Source organism: Aplysia californica, unplaced genomic scaffold (genome assembly GCF_000002075.1).
Source record: "Aplysia californica isolate F4 #8 unplaced genomic scaffold, AplCal3.0 scaffold00776, whole genome shotgun sequence".
In the NCBI taxonomy this organism is placed as follows: domain Eukaryota; kingdom Metazoa; phylum Mollusca; class Gastropoda; order Aplysiida; family Aplysiidae; genus Aplysia; species Aplysia californica.
The window spans coordinates 31,048-35,597 of record NW_004798046.1 but is presented as its reverse complement, the minus strand read 5'-3'; the positions used below and the strand labels follow the sequence as shown (position 1 = coordinate 35,597).

General features: G+C 41.8%; 1 protein-coding gene across 1 annotated transcript in view; it reads left to right on the top strand.

The window, feature by feature from the left end:
* Nucleotides 1-261: 261 nt before the first annotated feature.
* LOC101846608 (syntaxin-binding protein 1) overlaps nt 262-4,550 on the top strand; it is a gene marked incomplete at its 5' end in the record, with an annotated part of 28,598 nt that continues 24,309 nt past the window's right edge. The window contains 4 exon segments of the mRNA XM_013088619.1: nt 262-338; nt 2,191-2,269; nt 3,260-3,363; nt 4,080-4,228. Coding sequence (XP_012944073.1) covers nt 262-338; nt 2,191-2,269; nt 3,260-3,363; nt 4,080-4,228 — 409 coding nt within the window.

The window sequence follows — 4,550 nt, the reverse complement described above, 5'->3', positions numbered from 1 at the left end:
TTCCTAATCCTTACTATCGTCATTTTCCTCTACTTCTTTTATACGTTTGTCACACTCTTGTGACCGGCTATTTCCGGGGTGCCTTGATAGTCGAAGCAGACTTTGTGCTGTTGAGGCTATAGAGGTGAGCACAGTAAGCCTGATTCCCTGTAAGGACTTCTCTGTTGACATCCACCTTTTGGCGCTCATATGACCTTTTGTACAGTTGCATGCGCTGTAAAAACTCTACTAAAACTTTAAAAAACACCAAAATTGTTTCAGTGGTGGAAGACATCAACAAGAGGAGAGAACCACTGCCACTGCTGGAGGCCATTTACTTAATCACACCTATTGACAAGGTATGTTGGTGAACTTTTCCACGAGGGTGGGTGGTTGGCGGGTGCTCTAGTGTTGTTTGCTCCTTCTTTCCTATCAAACATCTATGGTCCTGATCTCTCCTCATTCTTTTTTGTGTTCATTACTCTTCTCTTGTAACAGCCCTAATCTTCGGAACTTATATGACCTTATTGTGTTTGCGAGTGCTGTAAAACTCTTATTAAAACCCCCAAAGACCAAAAAACTTTTCTACGAGGGATTTATGCTGTTCCGTGAATAAGCTTTTATTAGATTTTTCAAAGGATGAAATGGGCTTTTGATGTTGTGCTTGTTGAATTAAAATAAAAAATAAAAAATTGATTATGACCAAGCGCTTGCATTCTTCAGGGATTTAAATGAATGCGTTTCTATTGAGTCTCTTGAAAATTCGATTGCTTTTTAACATTATTTTGGTGTATGTTAGGGCACGGATCAGTGCTTTCTTTTCTTTTCTACATGGTTGTTAACATATTGTCGCCTGTGAACTATTTTGTCCAAAGTGCCCTCGTTCCTGAAGTACACTTTGGACAAAATAGTTCTGAGGCGAGAATAGTAGGCGGTTGGCGGGTGCTCTTGTGTGGTTTGCTCCTTCTTTCCTATAAAAAATCTATCGTCTCTATCTCCCCTCCTTCTTTTTTATGTTTGTTACTCTCTTGTAACACCTCCAATCTTCGGCACTTATATGAACTTATTGTGTTGCAAGTGCCGTAAAACTCTTACTAAAACTAAAAACTGAGGTGAGGATATGCTGACTGCATGTCTCCATACACTGTTGGTGAACAAGCAAACAGTTTGAGGTAACCCAGTACCCTGTATGGCACACCAGCCAAAGCTCAGTTTGTTTTTTTTAAAGGGGGGGGGGTAAGAGGAGGAAGGGTATTCATTCAGGACGTAATTTTTTTTTCTGCAGTTGAAGCTTTTTGGGTGTAATTTATTTGTAATCCTGCGAACCAGTTTGAGGTAATGGAAATACAGAAATAAAACAGCAAAATGGTTCACAAACTGGAGGATTTTCATTCAGAAAGCTTTCTGTTCACATTTTTGATGTTCTCTGGTATCATGAAAGCAATAGAATGGAGATAACGAAACAGTCTACACTGTTCCGCTGTTCAGTTTGCCGATATATTGGTGATACGTCCAAATGTGTTCCCCTGAAGTTACGGATATATCAGTGTGGGTGGTTGGCGGGTGCTCTGGTGTGGTTTGCTCCTTCTTTCCTATATAAAATCTATCGTCTCTGTCTCCCCTCCTTCTTTTTTGTGTTTGTTACTCTCTTGTAACACTTCTAATCTTCACTTATATGACCGTGGGTGGTTGGCGGGTGCTCTGGTGTGGTTTGCTTCTTCTTTCCTATCAAACATCTATCGTCCTTATCTCCCCTTTTTCTTTTTTATGTTTGGTACTCTCTTGTAACACCTCTATTCTTCTGGCGCTCATATGACCTTATGCAGTTGCAAGAGCAGTAAAACCTCTACTAAAACTAACAAACTTATTTGACCTTATTGTGTTGCAAGCGTAGTAAAACTGTTTCTAAAACTAAAAGGATATCGGTGATACTTCTGAGGAGAGTCAAAAAGAGATAAAGGAAAGTTTGTTTACTTATGGGTTTTTTATTTTATAAAAAATATTTTTGTTTCTGACTCTGTCTTGGCCTGTGGGTGTTGGTTGTTACTCTGGTGTGGTCTACTCTTTCTTTTTAAAATGTTGCTGGCATCCCTAGCCCCCTGCTGTTGAAATATGGCTTTTAATGTGTCGACGTATTGTGTATCATGTACTCTATTCTATGTTTTTGTAATTTAATTGGATTTTTCTGGGGTTTTTCATCTTAATCACCAGTCCATCAAGGGAATGATAGCAGACTTTCAGAACCCCAACAACACCCAGTACAAGGCTGCCCACGTGTACTTCACCGAAGGTAACGCTTCCTCATAACTTCTTTGTCCTTTAGGCCGTACCCAAAGGGGGGATAGTAACATATTCTTATGTACAGTAGAATTGTAAATGGGCTGATTTATCAATGTCATGCTCATACTGTGCCGGAACAACATAGGTGGAACTGCTGCTTTTTCTTTCCTCATCCTTACTATCGTCATTTTTCCTTTACTTCTTTTGTATGTTTGTCACTCTCTTGTGACCCGCTATTTCTCGGGTGCCTGGATAGTCAAAGCAGACTTTGTGCTGTTGAGGCTAGAGAGGTGAGCAGAGTAAGTCTGATTCCCTGTAAGGACTTCTCTATTGAAATCCACCCCTAGGTGCTCATATGACCTTATGCAGCTGCGAGCGCCGTAAAAACTCTACTTTAAAAAAAAATCTTTAGTGGATACCGTCATTCAAGAGTTGTGAGCAGTAACTCATTTTGTCAGCCTGCCTCACATTACATGTCAGCTGGGCTGGGAGATTTTGTTTCTTTCTCTCAAGATTTTGTGCATAGTCTGTGTGTACGAGTGTTAAAAGCTGATGAGGGTAGTCAGCCAGGGTGTTTCACGACTTTATCACTGCGGCGTCGGTGGCCTAATGGTTAGGCTACCGGACTCGCTGTCGTGGGGTTGTGGCGTCGGTGGCCTAATGGTGATGCGGGTTGCGGGTTCGGGGGTTCAAGCTGCGGGCCTGACGTTGTGTCCTTGGGAAAGGCATTTTACACGAATTTTCCCCACTTTACCCAGGTGGGAATGGGTACCCGGCTATAGATAGCGAAAGATCTTGTCAGTTTGTTAATGTTTCAGCGCTTAATCAGCTGCTTGTACTATATTCTTCCCGAGAAGCTGAGAATGTTTCTGAGTGTTCTATGGTCTGCTGGGGTAATAATATAGTGTAAAGCGCATAGAGCTTGCTTTCGAGTGGGGACATGCGCTATACAAATGCTATTTATTATTATTATTATTATTATCACTGCCGATGTCCCCAGCGTGCCCGGATGAGTCGTTCAACGAGCTGTGCAAGTCAACCAGTGCCAAGTTCATCAAGACGCTGAAGGAGATCAACATCGCTTTCTTACCGTACGAATCTCAGGTTGGTGTTACCGTAGTAAGCCTCCCAACTGTCGCGAACTAGCAGTCTGTCGTGTCGGGGGGAGCTTGTAGGATTTCATCATACTATGTGGAAAAATGCTGGAGAATAGGGTGGTTGGCGGGTGCTCTGGTGTGGTTTGCTCCTTCTTTCCTGTCAAACATCTATCGTCTTTATCTCCCCTCCTTCTTTTTTGTGTTTGTTACTCTCTTGTCACACCTCTAATCTTCGGCACTTATATAACCTTATTATGTTGCAAGTGCCGTAAAACTCTTATAAAATTTTTTTTAAAACCAGCAAAAAAACTCGTGCAACTTGGTTGGAATTTTGGTCAAAATTTCGACACACTTCAATGTTGAATGACGACTGCTGTTTGGTCGCTTTTAAGCACAAGGGGGCTATCTAGAAAAATGCTGTTTTGAGAAAATCAAAGGTAAAGTTTTGCCCCTTGTTCAGTTTCTTTAAAAGACAAGGAGAGTTTTCTCTATAGCCAAACAAATATACACACCAATGAAACCAAACTTCTCCTATAGGTAGGGCAATGCCCACTTTTGGTGTAGGTCAAGATTTCTGGAAACCCCTGAAATCTGGGTTAGCCTGCTTGTCCTTAAAAGCGATCAATTGTTCTACGGACTGTCTGCAACGGTTCTCTTGGCACTGTGGGAAAGTTTTTGTTTATAAAGTGATGCTTTTTTTGTTGTTTCTTACCTGTGGGCCAGGTGTACTCGCTGGACTCGTCGGAAACGTTCCAGTTTTACTACAACCCCAACAAGTCGTCGGGCCGCACCATCAACCTGGAGAGATGTGCCGAGCAGATTGCCACGTTGTGCGCCACACTCGGGGAGTATCCCGCCGTCAGATACAGATCGTACGTGGGGAGTGGGGGGTTGGCGGGTGCTCCCGAGTGTTTTTTTTTCTTCTTTCCTATCAAACATCTATCTATCGTCTTTATTTCCCCTCCTTTTTTGTGTATGTTACTCTCTTGTGACTCATCTATTCTTCGGCACTTATATGACCATATTGTGTTGCAAGTGCCGTAAAACTCTTACTAACACTTAAAAAATATCATCGTCCTTATCTCTCCTTCTTTTTTATGTATGTTACTCTCTTGTAACACCTCTATTTTTCGGCACTTATATGACCTTATTGTGTTGCTAGTACCGTAAAACTCTCACTAAAACCTCTCCCCC